At 51.2% G+C, this 18,502-nt stretch overlaps 1 protein-coding gene across 1 annotated transcript; it reads right to left on the reverse strand.

Moving 5' to 3' along the window:
• Positions 1-33: 33 nt before the first annotated feature.
• On the reverse strand, positions 34-17,811 carry PTPN22 (protein tyrosine phosphatase non-receptor type 22). The gene is made up of 21 exons (XM_038162606.1): positions 17,559-17,811; positions 14,590-14,698; positions 13,607-13,683; positions 12,585-12,680; positions 12,173-12,211; positions 11,675-11,746; positions 11,539-11,598; positions 11,011-11,153; positions 10,168-10,234; positions 9,211-9,288; positions 8,609-8,701; positions 7,219-7,295; positions 5,552-6,279; positions 4,461-4,550; positions 4,201-4,331; positions 3,488-3,515; positions 3,029-3,109; positions 2,666-2,769; positions 1,971-2,001; positions 1,794-1,871; positions 34-1,489 (listed from the first exon to the last, which is right to left on the reverse strand). The coding sequence occupies exons 1-21, from the start codon at positions 17,748-17,750 to the stop codon at positions 1,425-1,427; spliced, it is 2,439 nt and encodes an 812-aa protein (XP_038018534.1). The 5' UTR covers positions 17,751-17,811; the 3' UTR covers positions 34-1,424.
• Positions 17,812-18,502: the final 691 nt, after the last annotated feature.

Raw genomic sequence — 18,502 nt, forward strand, 5'->3', positions numbered from 1 at the left:
CACGTGGGCGGCGGGAGGAGGGCGGGAAAGCGCTGAGGGAGCGCGGAGCCCGGGAGCGCGGAGCCGTCAAAAACTCTTGTTTTAGTGGCGTTTGTCGCTTGTTCTAAAGTGCTTCATCCATTAAACAACGGCTGCGGGGTGCTGCGAGGCTTTCCCCGTGAGGGAGATGATGTGGAGGTGTTGGAGCGAGCCTAAGGAGGCCATCCCTACAGTGGGATGGAATAAAATCATTGAATCATAGAATGTAAAGGGTTCGGAGGGAACTTAAAAATCTCGTTCCACCCACTGCCACGGGTTGGGGCACCTTCCACCACAGCAGCTTGCTCCAAACCCTGTCCAGCCTGGGCAAAACAGGAATATAATTTGGGTAAAGTCTGTCACCGTTTTCTGCTGTTAAGAAACCCCGTGATTACAGTAATAAAAATGGCAATATTGGCTATTCCCCCAACTTTAAACCAGCTGTGGTTTCCATTCCAGCAGTGGCCAGCAGATTCTTGACCAAATTCTTAAAATCCCACCTTGGTTGGTGGGGGTTTTTTGGTGTTTGGTTTTTTCCCCCCTGTCTTTACAGAAAACGAATCAAATAAAGCAATGTTCAGCATCATTATCCCTCCCCACAGAGAGAAACATCAGTGGAATCTGGTGAGGAATCTGGCAAGAAATCTTGTCTTCCCTGTTCCCACCTGAAATTCTGTGCTGGAGAATCACAAATCCTTGAAAACAGCATTGGTTTAAAATACAATAATATTATTTTCCTTGCTGTCATGGTGTTTTGGGATTTTTTTTCCCCAGATAGAAGAGCAGCTGGGTCAGCCGCTTGTGCGGTTACACCGGTTTAGTTTCCATGGGATCAATCTTAAGTCTTATTGCCCCAAAATCCAGACAAATGCTCTGATTCACTCAGATGGAAAACAAACAAACAAACAAACAAAACCCCTTATATTATTTCAAAAATTTGGGGTGCTAATTCCCTCTTAGTCCAAGTAATGTAAACATTTCAGTGTCTTTGATTACAGTAGATCTACAAAGAGAGGGTCTGGATCGCCTCACTCTGCTCCGTTGGCTTTCCAGCTCATTCCAGACTCTTCACCGGGTCCCATCATCAGTTTATGCTCAAATCCATCCTTTTGAAGTGATTACATTCCAAAACACGACAAGAATGTGTCCCTCCTTAGGATAAAACTTGTATTCCACGGTTTACCGTCCATCCCACTGCGAATGAACTGGAAGCTGCTGGTACTTTTATATTCTTGACTTTAAAACTCCCGTTTTAAATTCAGTGAATGTGCAAGTAGTGCCTGAGCTGCCAGTACCGTGTAACAGCTTTGGATGTGTTTATTTTGGTGGAAGCTTCACTGGGATGGGCATTCCAAGTATTTCAGGATGACTTCACAAATCTGCAGCGCCAAGTCTATAAAATACATCTAAATATTCCATGCTGGAGGTGGATTTCTTGGTCCTTTAGGTTTTGAAAATCGATTTGCAAAGCCTAGGAAGAAATTATATGTTTTTTAATGCAACAAATTCTGTATGTTACAGATGCTGATTATGTAATCCCTTAAAATAACACAGTGATTGAAAACACTTGCAATTTCAGATCTTTCTCAAGTGTTAAGATACGACAGAAAAGCGACATCCCGTAGTTGCAAATAAAGTTGTAAATGTGTAAAAGCAAAATATGTAAAACTCAATGAGCATGATTTGAAATACTTGTGATTTGTAAGTGTTCTGCCTGGCATTTAGACTTCCAAGAACCAGGTTCTTCCTACCAAAACATGAAGAGCAAAACATACCAAAGTTAAGGAAAGACCTCGGAGAGTTTGTTGGGGCAGGTTCTGATGATTTTGTCAGTGAAGATGGATTGCAGATGCCTGGAAATGAAAAATCAGACTGGAGCAGCTGGTCACTGGTCCCACACATTTAAATACTTGCTTAAAGCCATTGCAAAGATATTAGCCTGAAAGACTTACTTTTTCTCACATTTTTCAATATTTTCAAGCTCTGTTAAAAAAAATAGAAAAAGGCTAGTTGGAAAAAAATGTGTGAAGCAGTGGATCAGCTACTGTGGCAAAGGGAATTTGCTGGTAGTGCACATGTATAAAACACTGATAAATGTACATTTATTAATAGATCAGCTACTGTGAATTCACTGGTAAATGTACAAATGTCACATTTCACAAAAAACAAACTTTGTGCCACTTTCTTTGGCTTTTTCCTCATCTTCCCAAAAGCCTCCAGTTTGTATTTTCCCTGCTGTTTTCCTCAAGTGCTTCTCTGTTCCACCATTACACCCCAAAGAACAATCTCACAGGGATAATTAACAGGAGGCTCAGCAGGAGGAGGCTGGTGATGGTTCCGTCCTTGTAGGACAGACTCAGACCCCACTGGAGCAACTCTTTCCCAGAGGAGCTGGCACCCCGGGTGGACGGAGTGCCAAGGCACAACCACTGGCACGGGCAGGGCTGGGTTTCCCTGTTCCCAGTGCAGACAGGGTGGGTGTTTGCACTTCTACCCCAGAATATTTTTATTATTCTTGTTTTCTTGCCCTGAACACAAGCGCTCTTGAAGCAGGCCCTGTTCCCCCAGTGACCCGTGAGAGAGCAGCACCAACTGTGCCAGAGCTCTTCTCTCTCCCTTTTTTTCCCACACCTTTTGTTTCTTTTACCTTGCTCCTCCTGAAGCATTTAATGAGTTCTTTGGATGATGTTCCTGAGCCCTTGCTCTCCGAACCCGCAGGACTCGAGGAATTTCTTGCAGCAGGCTGGAGACCTGGGAACACACATCATATGGACATTTTCAGTGGTCATTCACAAATCCTGCTTTTTTCCAAGTGCTTTGTTCCTGCTTTTCATCTCCTCTAATGCAGCACTTCCAGAAATCTTCTGCAGGTTCCCTACTTGTGTTTATTTTCTGTGTATTTGCTGAACTCTCCTGCTTTGAAGAAGTGGGCCACGCTCTCAGAAACCTACAGGTTTAGGTGTGAGTGTAAAACCTCAGCTGGCTCCTGAGAAAAGAGCTCAGCACTTACTTGCTGCCTCAGCAAGAACAAACGACTCCGGGGTTCTTTCAGGAAGCGGAGGAGGAGAATTGGAGCGATCCTGAGCTGCCTCTGAGAAAGCAAAGATAAAAGAGTTGGTTACCTAGCTTTAAAATGATATATTATATATATTTATATATGTATTATATACATACAACCAGCTTATCTCAGTTGTCTCAAAGGAAACACACAACATGCAGACAAAGAGGAGGCTGCAAGGAACATCCTCATGAACAGGATGAGGCAGGAGCTGATTAGGAAACATAGAACTACCAGTTCACTTGTTTGCAGAACTGTTTCGTTCTGGTTAGAACTATTTAGTTGCAGAACTATTTAGCAACAATTTCCGTTGCACTGAGCAGAGATCCTAAACACATTTACTAAATAAAGCAGTTTCAGAAAAAAAAGCAGGTCTTAATTCCAAAGATTATCCCAGAGTTAAACTTGTACCTGCTCGTGGGCTCCAAATCTTCACACTCTGGAAACAAAACACAAGGCAGGTGTTTAAAATCCCCGCATCCAAATGTTGTTTTCTTGCACACAAGGAAGCCAGAGAAGATGAGGAAAGGATGCGATGTGCAAACACCCTCCCACATACACCTCCACTCGAGCAGAGGAAGACAGACTTGTGCCTCATTCCTCCACTTCACAGAGCTGTCACTCAGCTATGGGGTGATCAACAGATGCCTACATTTTGTTCAGCTCCTCTTGGTTCCATAGGGCTGTGAAGCTCAGCAGAACACTAATGTCCTGTGTTCATTATCCTTCTCTAAATGAGGGACAATATGTTTATTCCCCTGTACTGGTCTTAGAATCCCAAAAAAAAAAAATGTTTGGAGTAAAGTAGATGTTGATAAAAGGGGGCTGGACTGAAGCCCCATCTTCTTTCCAATCCTGAGTCCTGAAATTCCTGGAAGTGTTCAAAGCCAGGTTGGACAGGAACCTGGTCTAGTGGAAGGTGTCCCTGCCCATGGCCAGGGGGTGGAATAGGATTTTCTTAAGATTCCCTTCCAACCCAAACTATTCCATGATTCTGTGGTTCTATGAAATAATTTATGGCAAGTACAAAGTGCCAAAAACTAGAGTCTTTCTCACAGAAGGAATCGTGGTAAGGAGATTGGCATAGGAATAGTGCCAGAAAAGAGGTGAAAAGCCACTTGTACCTTACATGGTCTCAGTCTCACAGGGTCATGAAACCCCTCTGAGTGAGACTCACCACTCCACTCCCAGGAGGTTCCAATATTTGGATTTCTGTCTGGAATCTGGAAATCCAGAGTGGCCTGAGGAAGTTGCCCTGGAAGCAGTTGAACACCAGAGAGGTCAGTCCTCATCCCAGGCACTGCCAGATGCTACAGAACCACCCCAGTGCTGGGAGAGCCCCCAGTGCTGCTCAGACCCACAATTAATGTTGGTAATCACTCACCTGGCTCACTGGCCACTATGAAGGACTCGGGGGTGCGCTGCGGCAGGGGTGGAGGAGCATCATCATCATCATCAGGCTGTGGCAGGGGGGCTGATTGGAGAGACACAGACAGGTTACTGGCACGGCAGGACATGAGGGGACCACTGTGTGGGGACAGGGCTGCTCCTGCTCTGCCACACACCAGAGATTAAGGTTAAACACCTCTCAACTGTGGCTAAACATCCAAAGAACTCCCAGCACCAACTGCATGAGGAAAATGAGCATAGCCCAGCACAGAGCCAGGCTTGCAGCTGGTGGTTCTGCTGCTGCTTGGCTGGGGCTGCACCTCCCAGGACTTCCCAAGGGCACAGGGATAACGAGCATGTCTTTGTGACACTGAGGGGTCTGGGCAGGACAAAGTGGGGCAAGTGCCAAAGCTGTGGGCAACAGGAAATGTCTGATTGAACCAGGACTACCCAGAACAAGGAATAATTCCACCTCCCTCGTATGACAGGTGATGGATTTAAGGCTACAGATCTGGGCAAAACACTTGTGTTGAATCATGGAATCATAGAAGGGGTTGGGTTGGAAGGGACTTTAAAAACCATTTAGATCCAACACCCCCACCACGGGCAGGGGTGTCACCCAGATTGCTCAGGGTCCCTGAAGTCCTGGATCTCTCAATCTTGGTGAGATTTCAGTGGCCCCCGCATGACACTCTGCAGCAAAGAGTGGGGTTTGACCTGAAAACTAGATCTTCACAGAAAACCACTTCTGGGAGCTTTCTGAATCCTTTTTGGGGTGCCTCGGTGTAAGAATTGGTCAGCATCCCTGCCTCCCTGTGACAGCTGTTCTGAGGTGACACAGTGGTTCAGAGCAGCTGTGTAATGCAAACACCAAAATTACACTGCTCCAAAAATGTTTGTGGGAAAAAAATTCAGGCAGGATGAAGAGTGTGAGGGTGAAACCAGTTGCTGCCTCAGCTCCCATGAGAGCCCAGTCCTGAGGAGCAGCTACAGCCCTGCCTGGACACCAGATGACCACACTGAACACTCCCTCCAGCACGCCCCAGTCCAGAGTCACCTGGTCCCGTGTGTCCCAGTAGCACTTACCCGAGGAGAAGATCCTCTCCTGGTGCAGGGGAGCATGGTGGGGTGATGGGGAGCTGGCTGTGGTGGGCTGCAGGGGGGCACTGGCAGAGCACGAAGGGAGGAGCTCATCCTGCCCCCCCAGAAAGGAAAACACGGGGGACACAGGGTCATCTGGAGAGAGTGATGAGAAGTAGGGGTCTTCTGCTGAGCACAGGGAAGGGTGAGGGCATTGCCCCTGCTTCCTGTGGCCTGAGGGGCCATCTGCTGCTCGTCTGGAGGGGTTCAGGTCCGCAGGGGAAAATCCATCCTGGAAGCTCGAGTGACCAGCTTTTGGCCGCTGGGGACTCCAGACTGGCTTGGCATCCCCTGCATCCCATTCCCAGCGTTCTCCCCGCTGCCCCAGCTCTAGAGGGGTCGATACAGTCCATGCCAGAGGTGCTCTGGCACCAGGTGCCCTCCTGCCTGCTCCCTTTGGCTCCAGCTCCAGCTCCCAGCTGCAGCGTTTCTGAGGGGCATCCCCAGCGCCCCAGGGCTCGCCAGCAGCTGCCTTCCTGCAGCTGGAGAAGTTCAGAGCCCCGAAGGAGATGGCCTGTCGGATGGGGGGCAGCCCCCTGGCAGGGCTGGGCTGTGCTCCTGGGGCACACAGCGAGGGCAGGGACGCTTTGCTCTGTGCCCCCGCAGGGAGGTGTTGGTGCCCGTCCTGCTGCGGAGGGAGATGTTGGTGTGGAGCCTGCTCCTCTCGCTCTGAGCTGCAGTAAAAGCACAAGGAAGTGGTGTGGAGTCAGAGCCATGGAGGGCTCAGAAAGTGTTAGCCCACCAAGAGAGCCCACAGCACTGCTGCCAGCAGCAATTCCCTCAGGAATGCAGAGCCCAGCCCAGCCTCCAGCAAGGCCGTGCTCCATTTCAACACCAAAAATGGCGAACAGAGGAGGCCCCTTCATGTCAAGAAACTGAACCAAAAAGCAAAATTATTCACAGAAAGCAGACACTGCAACCCCAAACATGTCCACAGAGAGATCCCACCACCCTTGGGATCTGCTGGCATTGGGGAGCTGCTTCCTCAGGATTGCTGCTCCTGCAGCAAGGGGCACTGGGGTGGGACGTGCAGATGGGAGATGGGACCAGTGTGGGAGCATTCCATGCCAGGCAGAGGGCTGGGATGAGCCAGCCTCCATGTTCATGAGACTTTTGTATACTGTTTTGTACTGTTTTCAGTTCATATATGAAACACAGAGTGACACAAAGCCCAGGGCAGAAGAAGGGGGCAGCTAACGGCACACAGGGAAGAGGCTGAGACACGTCAGTGAGAATAACAGGAATTATTAGGAAATTAGGAAAAGTTTCTTCACTCAGGGGGTGATGAGGCATTGCAACAGGCTGCCGGGGGAAGGGGTGGAAACACCATCCATGGAAGTGCTCATAAAGCATGTAGATGTGGCACTTGGGGACATGGCTTAGTGTTGGAGCTGGCAGTTAATGGTTGTGCTTGGTGGTCTCAGAAGACTTTTCCAACCTTTATGATTCCACGAATTATGTTAGGAACAAACATGAGAGTCAAAGTGGGACTCAAGGGAGGCAGCAGATCCTGAGAGCTAAAGTGCTCCAGAGCACACATCAAGAGGTTCCCGTCTCTGAAATTGTGTGGGTGACTGCAAATACCAACCAGGAATGCTTGTGCTGAGGCTTACCAGGTGAGTGAACTCAGGCCATAGATGTCTTCCACTGGAATCAGGACTGGCTTGGTTACAGGATGCCCTGCTCCTTCCTGGGGAAAGGAAATGTTTGCAAACAGACGTGAGGAGGCAGAATGTAAAGAACACCAACGTGCTGCTTCAGGAGCTGGGATTTTTGCCAAACGCTTCTAATACTAGAGCACTTGGGAAATGACACCAAGGTGGAGCTGAAAACTGCAGAGAGAACGTCCTGAAGAGCAACTCTGCCAGCACCTTTCTGAAATGAGAGGACAGCGAGCCCCACAGCCAGCCAGCTGTGCCAAACAGCTGGCAGGCAGCCTGTGCAGACACTTGGCCTTCAGGAGCCCACGCTGGGCAAGCTGGGTGCTGGTTTTGTTCATGACACCAGCTCATAGCCATTCCCGTGCTCTGCACAGTGTCCTCAGAGGACAGGGAGGTTTAGGGGGGCGAGAGGTTTGGGCAAGAGCTACAAAACCACATCCTGACTTGAAAAGTCCTCTGCATTTTGTGTCAGCCCTGTGTGACCTTTGCTCACAGTCTGTCCTTAACCAGTCCAAAAAGGCTTTTTTCAGTTCTTTTCTCACTCAGCTCTGGCTTGGACTGAACTGCAAATCCTATGGCAAAACTGAGGCACGAGTCCCATCACAGGATCCCCTTCCCAATTTTTGAGATAAAAGTTTCTGACAAAATGAGCTCACTGTGACCTTCCAGGCTTTGCTGTGATGCATTTACTTTCCTGGATTTGATCCAGTGAGGCTCATGTCAGCAGTCACAGAACAGCAAGAGCAAAGAAAACCTCAACCAGAGAGGTTTTGGCTATTCCTGTTAACATGCAACTTCACACCAAGACCACATTTCTGCTCCTCAGAGGCGTAACAGATTTGTGAGACTTTGCCATGTCCTTTCACAAGATATTTCCCCCTATGCCCTCCCACAGCCAGGCTGTAGTGCTGATTCCCTCACTAGCACACAGGAGGTAACACTTCCAGCCTCACTGCCTTGTGATCCCAAGCTGCCCAACCTGGACTTTCCCCACCTGGTCTGAAAATCCCTCAAGTTTTACTGGCACATCCTCATGGAAATCAGTCAGTCCTGTAGAAAATTCGTGCTGTTCTACTCGCTCATGACATTAAACAATCATAAAAATATATAGCAAATAGAAAATTGTTTTGAGATTGAGGAAAATCTAGGTCTTGTTTGTGACAAGCAGTGCACATTCAGGGGAAGAGCTGGATTCTCATGGGTTAATGTCCAAAGAGACTCAGTTTGGGTATCAAGGGGAGTAGAAAATATGAGAATTCACCCCAGATCTGCAGCAGGAATTGAGGTTAAAGCTGGAGTGCCCAGGCTGCAGGAGGCAGCGTGTTTGTCCTGGGACTTTTACCTGTGAAGCAGCAGAATCTTTCTGGGCATCGAGTGCTTGAATCTGCCTTTTGAAGAGCTCAATCACAGCATCGTAAACCAGCTCATACTGCTCCTGCGTTCCAGACAGACAGAAACTGTGACAGCCAGCACTGGTGGGACCTGTGAATGGCCACCTCTTCCCAAGCAAGCATCACCCCGAGAGGAGCTGCCTCGCCTGTCCGGTGGCAGGGTGTGAATTTTGAGAAGAGGCAGAAGCCACAACTCTCACAGGGCTCACACTGAAGCATTTGAGGGGGTTTTGGGTGTGTAAACAACGCTGTTCTGCATTGAGCTTCCTCTTCAGTCTGTTGCAGCTGAGGAAAGTTCCCACTTTATTGCCTGGGCAGCCCCTGGTTTCACAGTGTAAGCATTTGATAAATCCCACAGCGAGCACTGGCCCAGCTGCCCAGCTACCAAATCAACTTCTGCCAAATCATTGTTCTGCTCAGAAAAGGGACTTTGCACAGCATCTCCACACCCCAGCTCCCAGCAGCCCCACAGATCTGCGTTTCCCTGCTGTGAACCCTCCTGGGGAAAAGGTGAGGTCCAGCCTGGAGCAGTGGTGACATTCCCTGGACACACCTTGGTCTGCACTATGCAGGGTCTTTGTGTGCGCATCTCCTGGATCAGGCTGAAAACACTGAAGTTCACTGGAACAATCTGGTGAGGAGGAGAAAAGACAAAATGGTTTTCAACTAAAGGAGGAGAGATTTAGATTTAATATTGGGAAGGAATTGTTCCCTGTGAGGGCGGGGAGGCCCTGGCACAGGGAGCCCAGAGCAGCTGTGGCTGCCCCTGGATCCCTGGAAGTGCCCAAGGCCAGGCTGGACAGGAGGGACTGGAAAGAGAGGATTTTTAAGATCCTTCCAACCCAAATCTTTCAATGATTTCTATGATTTCTCTGATAAAAAAATTACAGACAGGTCTAATTCTATGAAACCTCCACATCATGAGGCAGTTCAGAGCACTGTCTGAAATCCAGGCCTGCTACTGCAATAATTCTTAACAAAGGGCTTGCTTAAAATGCTATTGTATTTATTAGAAACCATTCTCCTCCCTCCGGGACACACTCCACAGAAAATACCCTTTTTACAACAGCTGTGGGCAGCACGGAGGACATGACACTGATTTCCCAGCTGGATGGGTCCAGGGAGCTGTGGAGCAGAGCAGGATCTCCTCTGAGTGCCAGGGATTACTGCCTGTGGCATTACTGGAGAGTCAGAGTAAAGCAAGGGGGGTTTGGAGCACTGAATATCTGATGTGTGAGTGTGGAGAGACACACGGTAAAGATGAATTGATGAAGGTCAGCACAGGGCCATGTGCTGTGAGCTGAAGGCCTGGCCAGGGGGAGCATGGAGAGGGGTTCTGCCCCGCTGGGGTGATGCTGTCAGTGCCTGTAGAGAGAGGGGTGGCCATGGGGAGCTCCCATCCCCCTGAAATCCCCCTGAGGGCAGCCAGAGGGGCTGGAAGGCACAGGGCAGGCTGGGGAGGGACAGAGGGGCGCAGGGGCCGTGGAGGGCAGTGAGGGCTGGCACTCACCCCGTCCTTCAGCAGCTTCTGGGTGTAGTCGATGGCGCAGATGACGCCGGTTCTGCCGCAGCCAGCACTGCAATGACAGCACAGGGCACGGCCTGGGCACGCTGTGCTTCTGGCAGGGATGTTTGGACACCCAGAGCCACCTGTGACCCTGCTGTCCCACACAAATCCCGCAGACCCGCAGGATGCTGCAGCTGCAGCCCACGCAGGGCTCTGCTGCAGGGTTGGCAGGCACAGCTCATGCCCTGAGAAGAGCTCTCAGTCCTCCTGTGGTGACCAGCCCCACGTGGGCATGGCCACTGGTGGTGGGCTGGGACCCAGACGTTCCCACTCCCTGACAGGAGGGTGCAGCCAGCCAGGTGTTGGTCTCTTCTCCCAACCAACAAGGGACAGGACAAGAGGAAACGGCCAGAGGTTGCCCCAGGGGAGGTTTAGATTGCATGTTAGGGAAAATTTCTACACCAAAAGCATCGTCAAGCACTGGCACAGGCTGCCCAGGGCAGTGGTGAGCGTTGAACAGATGTGTAGATGTGGCACTTGAGGACATGGTTTAGTGGTGGCCCTTGGCAGTGCTGGGTGAGTGGTTGGACTCGAGCATCTTAAGGGACTTTTCCAACCTAAACAATTCCATGGTTCTGTGATTCTATTGCTGGCCTGCTGCTCCCTCCTTCCCTGCCCCTTGTCCATGCTGGCTGTCCTCAGAGGAGCCCTTTGCCTTCAGGCTCCCTACAAGAGGAGCTTGGCTGTGGGCTTGGCCAGCTCCCCTGCCCTGTGACCCCTTGGGACGTGGGAGCACGGGGCTCTGGGGGCCAGCAGCCCTTCCCTGCTGGCAGCCAGCTCACCCACCTGCAGTGGATGCAGACAGGGACCCTGTCATCAGGCTGGTAGCAGCGAATGTCCCTGACGAGCTCCAGGATGGGCTCGATGGACGAGGGCACGTGGTGGTCCGGCCAGTTCTTGTAGTGGAAGTGGAAGATGGTGCGGGTTGCCTGCAGGGGAAGAACAGCAGCAGGGTCTGGGATGTTGGCACGGCAAGGGGAGCTGGATTTCTGCTCCATGCCCAGCTCCCATCTGCAGCAGCAGGCAAAGGGCAGAGCAGCAGTTTGCAGTTGGTTTTGCTGCAGGAGCTGTTTTATGACATCCTTGGCCTCGCTTACCTGGAGCCTGATTTGCCATGACTGACAAACAGCTCCAGAAACTGAGGTCTGAGTTAATTAATTTTTTACTTCCTTTGTTCCCTCAACTGCTGCCAAATCTAATTCAGCAGCCTGAGCAATGTAAAATTTTCTGCACAAAATGTACCATATTTTAATATATTATTTATATAACAAAGCCAGCCCAGGTACACTTTCTGCCTTGACCTTTCCTCCTTACCTCATTCAGGGTCACCTTTAAAGTTCTAATCACATACTCATTCCTCTTCTCCTCAGCCTCCTGCGGAAGAAGGGGTCACAGTCAGATTTTCCGTGTGCCCTGGGGTGGGACAGGCTGCTGGGGGGGCTGCACTCACACAGGTGATGGAGAAAGGGCCCCAGTGCAGGGGGGAGCCGTCCACCTCCGCCCAGTACCGCTCACATTTCTTCTGTTGGGACAAGCAGGATGTGTTTGGTTATTCCCCACTGGCCCAGCTGTGCTGTCTCCTTTTTCACTTTTCAGGACAAAATTCACTCTGGGAAGAGGATCAGCTCTTGCTGCTGTCCAGCTCCAGCCTCCCCTTCCTTGGAGCTGCCGCTGTGGGGTTTCCCTTTCCAGAGGGATTCCCTGTGCTGCTGGAAATGGCTGAAGAATTTCATGGAATGAGAGACTGGTTTGGTTGGAAGGGACCTTAAAGATCATCTCCTTTCACCCTCTGCCATGGGCAGGAACATCTCCCACGGGACCATTTGCAGCTGGAGACCCAAAAACCAGCTTATATCAAACAGAAATCACTGCACTAATGGGATTTAATTAAAAACTGCATCTCTCACCCTGCCCTGGCACTCAGGGCCACCTGTGACACGCTACTCACCTTCCCCATTTCGAACTCCATACAAGCCATGACCACGACCTGCAGGAAGAAGGCTCATTAGAGAAGTCTGAACAGGAGTTTCTTACCCAGGCAGCAAAATTAAACTCATCTCTTGTGGGTTCTTATCAGTGATAAGGAAACTCTGTGGGCTGTCTTCCCCCAAGCCCCAACTGCCAGGGGACATCACCCACAGCCTGGCACAGGGAGCCAGAGCCCAAAGGCAGGGACAGCCACCAGCAGACTCCTGCCCTGGCACCAGTGGGAAGAGGCTGCCAGGAGAGATGTGAGACACACCCAACACCTGGAGTGAAACCCCAACACTCCCACTGCCTCACAAAGGACTTCTGCCTGGAAGGACAACTTTTCTTAATAAAAAAGGACATTTAAATCTAAATATGAATCTGCACCTTACCTGGACTTCATACTCCCAAATCATCCTCCAGAAGTCAGTGACAGTAGTGGGGAGAGGACCCTGGGTTGCAATGTATGCTCTTGGCCCGTAGACACCCTGGAACATTCAAACCAGACGTGGACACATCTGTGCATAGTTCACCAGCAGAAATAAAGTATTCCTCTCTCTCAATTTCCTTCTACCAGCAAGCCCATTAAGGATTTAGGAGGGCTTCCATAGAATTGAATTTTGGGCACATACATTAACTCAAGCAGTGCAAACCAAAGGCAGGGCCAAGCTGGGGAGCTGGGATTGAGCTGAGATCTGCTCCCAGAGACCAGCACCAGCTCTTACAGCACCTCTGGGAGCTGGGAGGTGATGTGGCCACAGCTGATGGCCAAAAAATGAACTGTGATCCTGTTGGGAAGGTCTGATCTTCTGCAGACAGGTTACACAGGGCACTGGTCACCATCATGGAGAATGAAGGGAACTATCTATCATCTATCTATCTATCTATCTATCTATCTATCTATCTATCTATCTATCTATCTATCCGTCAGTCCATCCATCTGTCTGTCAGTCAGAGAAGGGTTGTAGGCCCAGGACAGCCCCAGGACAGGTGGAGCTGCACGTGGAGCACTGTCCCTCTCTGATCTGCCCCGTTGCTTGCCCCAGCAGCGGGTCCCGGCCGTGCAGCACTGCAAGGCTTCCTGCCTCTGCTCTGGTTTCAGCCCAGGTGACTCTGGCCACAGGCAGCTTTGCACCACTGTCACCCACCAAAGGCAGCAACGGCGACGAGGAAGTTGGGGCTGAGAACCACAAAGTGTTCCACCCCCGGCGTGAGCGTGTCCCTTGCCCTGTAGCCCGGTGCCTCTGTGCTGCACAGGGGCTTTCTGGAGGGCTCACTCATCTTCTTCCCTCAGTTATCCTTGAGCACAGCCCAGAAACTGCCGCAGAGCCCCCAACCTGCTCCTCCTGGCACAACCCCCCGAGGTGGCACCTCCAACACCTTTGCAGGACAAAACACCACAAAAGAGGCAAACCTTGATGAAGTTGGCATTGATGTAATGAGAATCTGTGTCTGATGTAATCAGGGACAGCTCCACTCTGCTGTGGTCAACTGCAAGAGCAGGAGAAGCAGTCAGTGTCTGTCCTTCAAGGGCAGCACTCATGTCATAGAGCCCATCCAGGGTGGGTGGGTGGCTGTGCAGGCAGCTGATGTCCCCCCCACACCTCCCACAGCCCTACACACACAGGGGATGGACAAGATCTTTTTGGAGAGGGAGGGAGGTTTTAGGGGAGAGCTGCAGGTGCTGCCACCACCCCAGTGCAATGCTGATCCCCTCTGACCATGCAGCAAGCCAAGCCCAAAACCACCCACCAGCACTCCAGGCTCAAACCAGGTCTGTGGGGTTAGATACAAAGGTTTGAAAGCTGGACTTGACCCTGGAGGTCTTTTCCAGCCCTAATGATTCTGTGATTTACTTTCTTTTCCAAGTTGGAATGGACAAAAGGGACAGTCTGCTCTGGTGCTGGGACAGAGTCCTTTGGAGACCACTGCACCAAGGCAAGCCACAGCAGGGTTTGCCTCTTGTCTGCTTTGCACATCGTGGAGACATCACTGTCCAAAAGCCTTTGGATGCGAGTGGTTACAATGCTAACCAGAAACTTGCAAGGATTATCACTGGAGGATGTGTTTCCTGGGGAATAGAAGTTCTTCTGTCTGCAGAAATATCACAGAATATCCTGAATTGGAAAGGAGCTGCAAGGATCGAGTCCAACTCCCATCCCTGCACAGGACATCCCCAAAATCCCACCATGTGCCTGACTGTTGATACGTGCCAAAGCCCTCCAGAGCAGGCATGCAGCAGCCAAAGCCCTAAATCTGAGCAGCAGGACTCAAAGCCAACAGACAGCAGTGAGCTGCTCACATACAACAGCTGTGCAGGCAGGCACCAGAGAGTGAGAGCAGGAAAAGCAAGAAAAACAAAAGGCTGAGTAGGAGCATGTGCCATTTCCAACCTACAAGGTAAGATGTCCTTGTATCTGTTCTTCTTGACGTTCTCTGGCTGCTCAGACGCTGCTGTAGGGTAGATTTTATCCGATCTGTACTTTGTTGACTGTCTCTTCAGCTTCTGTGATAAAAGAGTGGAACAAATTACAGCAGACTTGCTACAGCCAGCTCGCTACTGGAGAGCACGTGAAGGTCTCCAGGGGTCACGTTTGCTACCACAAAGCAAGGTTGGCACCATTAATTCTTTCCTGAGTGGCTTTGCTGAGAGCAAGAATAGAGACAGAACCTTCTGAGAGCCTTGTGAAGGATGGAAAGTGTGTGCTGAGGCAGTGCCCACACGTCAGCTTGTGTGGAGTGACACAAAGCATCGCCCTCACAAGTGAGAGAGGCCCAGGGGAGCCACTCTCAGTACCCAGATCAGAGGAGGGACAATGTCAAAGCACCTTCAACAAATGATACCAGACAAGACAGGTCAATCTATTGATTTTTCTCACGTTGGTAGAGGTGCTCCCATCTGTTGCTGGAAGCAGCGATGCTCAAGTCACTAAGGGAGTGCAGGCAGCCAGAGCAGAGTGGCTCCATGGACTGGTGATGGACAAGGAGTCCTGGGACAGACCCTTAGGGCTGCAAACCTCTCATCTCTTTCATTTTAAAGATAAAGCTGCAGCACTCACAGGGAGTTGAAGCATCTTTCTCCTGGTAAAGCACAGAATTTTATTTCACTGCCACCAGCTCCTAAACAATACACACTATTTGTGACCATCAGCTTCAGAAGCACCATTCTCACTGCATTTTTTCTTTCCTATTTTGTGTCCAGATTGCTGGCTTTTAATATTAAACTGCAGTTTTAAAACACTGAATTCAGCCACAATAGAAGTTAAACCTCAGAGATCTGATGGAATGAGTGAGGGAGGATGCACAGGAGGCTCAGGACAGTCCATATGTCCAGTCTGTATTAATTAAGAACATGGGGCAGACACAGTGGGATAGAAATTGTGGGAGCAGGGTGGGTTTTGTAGTCTCCACATCCCTGTAACCTTCTGAGCAATTCGGGTGTTGGTCACATCCTCCCCTTCCTCCCTCCAGTGCACCCCAGCTTCCAGGGAAAGCTTTCAGGGAAGGGGCATCACTCCATACTATAGCCAGTCTTCCCGGAGCCGAGGCCCTGAATCACCTGGCTTTTCTGTCCCTGAATAATCTGACATGAAACTGCTTGGGAAACACCTGGGTATGAAAAGCACAGTGGGGATCACAGAATCATGGAATATCCTGGGCTGGATCCTGCGCTGGATGGGACCCATAAGAATCATTGAGTCCAACTCCTGGCCTTGCACAGACATCCCAAAACCCCAGCCTGTGCCTGAGAGCATTGTCCAGATGCTCCTGGAGCTCCGGCAGCCTCGGGGCTGTGGCCATTCCCTGGGGAGCCTGGGCACTGTGCAGCTGTGAGACTGCACACACAGAAAAGGGGACTCTCACAGAACCCCTATCATTTATAGCAACATCACCACAGTTTGCACATTAAAATGCTCGGTCCCACAAGGAGAGGGCAGGAATTGGGGTGGAGGAATGGATATACCTGTCACGTTTGGACACAAGCCAACATGGTGCCCTGCTGAGGCCACTGCCGTGCAAAAGCAGCCACAAATCAGGTGTGATTGAGAAGATCTTATCCCATAAAACAGCAAATGCAGCCTTGACCATTTCCACCTGCCATTTTGAACAGAAATTAATACACCAGGCTGCTGGAGCCAGCCTGAGCAGCAGGGCTCAGAGCCCAGTGCCTCACACACGCAGACACCAGGCACAGAGAGGGGAAACTCAGCAGGCTGTGACAGCACTTTGTTCCATGGAACAACAGACTGTCACTGCAGGCTCAGATTAATCACTTCCCTCCGCCCCAGACACCTGGAAACCAAGCACTCAGCTTTCCCCAAGTGTTTGAAGGGCCAGATTTTGCTGCTACGACAGAGCAGGGCTGGAGCTTGAGGAGACCCCTCGGTAACCCAGAGCCCACCGCCTGGGTCTGAGCGTTTGACACGTCTCAGATCTCACAGTTTTACCTTTCCCTGTGCCTGTGAGAGCTGGGCAATGTCACTGCCCCTCAGAGCAGCCCAGACAGCCTGTCAGAGCCACCGGCCACCAGCTGATAAACCAAGAGCCACCTCCAGCCACCAGCTTCAGCATTGGCAGCTGAGCCTCAGCCCTGGCACCCAGACCAAAAAATATATCAGAGAGCTCACAGATTCAGGGCAATGCAGGCCACAGGGGGAGGTGGGAGCCGTCAGCATTTTGTGCAGCTCTTGCCTTGAGGGAACACGTTTCCAGGAGGGGCCAGGAGCACTGCTGGATGCAGAGCACACAGATCCCAGAATGGTTTGGGTTGGAAGGGACCTTAAAGCTCATCTCATTCCACCCCCTGCCATGGGCAGGGGCACCTGCTGCTATCCCAGGTTGTTCCAGGCCCTTTCCACCCTGGTCTTGGACACTTCCAGGGGTGGGGCAGCCCCAGCTCCCTTGGGCATCCTGTGCTCTATGGGAACAAGGGCGAGCTAAGTCAGGGCGAAACCGGAGATGCCCGGCAGGAACTGGAGTGCCACAGGTCTAACAGATTGCAATGGGGAGAAGGGGCAGAGGCTCCACATTCCTCCCTGTATGCCCGGTTGTGTCACCAGGGCCAGAGGCTCCATATTCCTCCCTGTGCCCCCGTTTCTGTTACCAGGCAAAGTGAAACCATGTCCCGACAAGTGCATTCACCAAGCAGAAAACAGGAAGCACTCGGGTGAATTAGTTAAAAAGCAAACAGTCCAAATACAAACTACTGAATTTCTATCATGTCTTTACATTCCTCTTAGCCCAGTTAACTTCTGGGTGTCTGCTAAGAAACTCCTAGAAAATCTCACTGTCACAGGTTTGAGAGTGACCGAGCGATTCCCTCCGACATGAGCTGAAACTCTGAGCCAAGCCTGGAGTGAACTCACCAAAAACTCCTCTGCAAACTCTCCTCGGCTGAGCTTCTTGCCTTGGGCCCTTTCCAGGTTCTGCAGCAGGATCCCCCTCTGGTCCATGGTGCCGGAGCGTGCCTGGCCTGGCCCTCCTGGGACGGGACATGTCAAGTGATCCGCAGCGGAAGGCGCCGCTGGGGAGAGCTGCCTGTGGTTTTCTGACTTCATCACAGCCCCGAAGGAAATTAGTGCGTAGCAGATAATCCTGGTCAAACAACACAACGCACGGCACGGGGCCCCGGCACCCTCTGCTCAAACCAGCCCCGCCTGGCACGGGGTGGGCAGCACTGAGGACAAGGGTAGGGATGTGCTGGACACCAGTCCAACCCCCACCACCCCAATTCCTCCAGCACCGTGTCCAGCCACCACTGCCAGGGCTGAGCACAGGGGGAAACTGTGGAGCATTCACATCCCAAGGGGTTGTGCATCACCAGGAAGGCTTCCAGCCTGGAATGTGGCTGGAAGAGTCCATAAAGCAGCATGGAAAATCCTCAGTTCCCCTTCACGCTTTTAACGCAGAATCCCAGAATGGTTTGGGTTGGAAGGGACCTTAAAGCTCATCTCAATGGCCAGGGACACCTTCCACTATCCCAGGTTGCTCCACACCCTGTCCGAGCTGGCCTTGGACACTTTCCAGGGATGGAAGTTCCAGTCTGTTTCCCACATCAGCTCTCCCTGAGGGCAGGAACACAACACAGCTGTGGGAGCTGCCAACAGGAGCCCTGCTACAGCTGATCTGCCTTGGAGTCCACCTGCAGGCTCACCCTTTACAGTACTTTGGCATTTGAGGCTGAGGTTCATTATTGCCCAGTTGTCCTTAAAGCCTTGCTGCGAGGAAGGCCAGAGAGAAACGCCCTGCTGGGCACAGAGCTGGGCTGCAGAGCTGCCCCATCCACAGACCACTCCACCCACACTCCTGA

The sequence above is a fragment of the Motacilla alba genome, chromosome 26 (genome assembly GCF_015832195.1).
Source record: "Motacilla alba alba isolate MOTALB_02 chromosome 26, Motacilla_alba_V1.0_pri, whole genome shotgun sequence".
Lineage (NCBI taxonomy): Eukaryota > Metazoa > Chordata > Aves > Passeriformes > Motacillidae > Motacilla > Motacilla alba.

Coding starts and splice junctions, on each gene's coding strand:
- PTPN22 (XM_038162606.1), bottom strand. CDS start 17,750: ATGAAGTCAGAAAACCACAGGCAGCTCTCCCCAGCGGCGCCTTCCGCT. Junction 7,296..8,608: donor AAGATTCTGCTGCTTCACAG/GTAAAAGTCCCA, acceptor TCCTTTCCCCAG/GAAGGAGCAGGGCATCCTGT. Junction 2,770..3,028: donor TGTTCTTGCTGAGGCAGCAA/GTAAGTGCTGAG, acceptor GTGTGTTCCCAG/GTCTCCAGCCTGCTGCAAGA.